Below are 553 nucleotides of genomic sequence, written 5' to 3' on the forward strand. Positions count from 1 at the left end.
TCGACAGCACCACCTGCGCTCAGCGCTGGAGGCCTTCCTGAGGCAGCGCGACCTGGAGGCTGCATACCGGGCCCTGACGCTGGGAGGCTGGATGACCCACTACTTCCAGAGCCGGGGCCCGCGGCAGGAGGCTGCCCTCAAGACCCACGTGAGGGCGCCCTTCCCCTCCCCGTGTGTTCTCGCCCCGCACCTCACCTTGGAGCCCTCCGGGCACTGTGCCCCTCGGCCGCAGCACAGCCCGCGGGGGGCTCCCCGACTGCCTAGCTTTGGGGTCCCTCCGAGACGGGGGGCTCAGAGCATCCTAGGAGAGGAGAGCTGGCGGGCCCTCTGAGGCGGAGTCCGATCTCTTCGTTTGACAGATGAGGGAAACTGAGGCCCCCCTCCCCTCGAGAAGGGGACGCAAGTTCCCCGAGACCGCACAGCGAGTCCGCGGCAGGACGGGGCTAGAGCCCAGGAGAGAGGGGGCCGAGGACGACCCTGCCCGGCCACCTCACCCTGCCCACCCGCTCCCCTCCCCCAGCTCTCTCGCTCCCTCCGCGCCTTCCTGCCCGAG

General features: G+C 70.7%; 1 protein-coding gene across 1 annotated transcript in view; it reads left to right on the forward strand.

Moving 5' to 3' along the window:
• Positions 1–553, forward strand: part of KMT5C (lysine (K)-specific methyltransferase 5C) — a 33,094-nt gene that overhangs the window by 8,008 nt on the left and 24,533 nt on the right. The window contains exon 3 of the mRNA XM_006772224.1: positions 8–148. Coding sequence (XP_006772287.1) covers positions 8–148 — 141 coding nt within the window. The remainder of the gene's footprint in view (positions 1–7; positions 149–553) is intronic.

This window comes from Myotis davidii, unplaced genomic scaffold (assembly GCF_000327345.1).
Source record: "Myotis davidii unplaced genomic scaffold, ASM32734v1 scaffold326, whole genome shotgun sequence".
Classification (NCBI taxonomy): Eukaryota; Metazoa; Chordata; class Mammalia; order Chiroptera; family Vespertilionidae; genus Myotis; species Myotis davidii.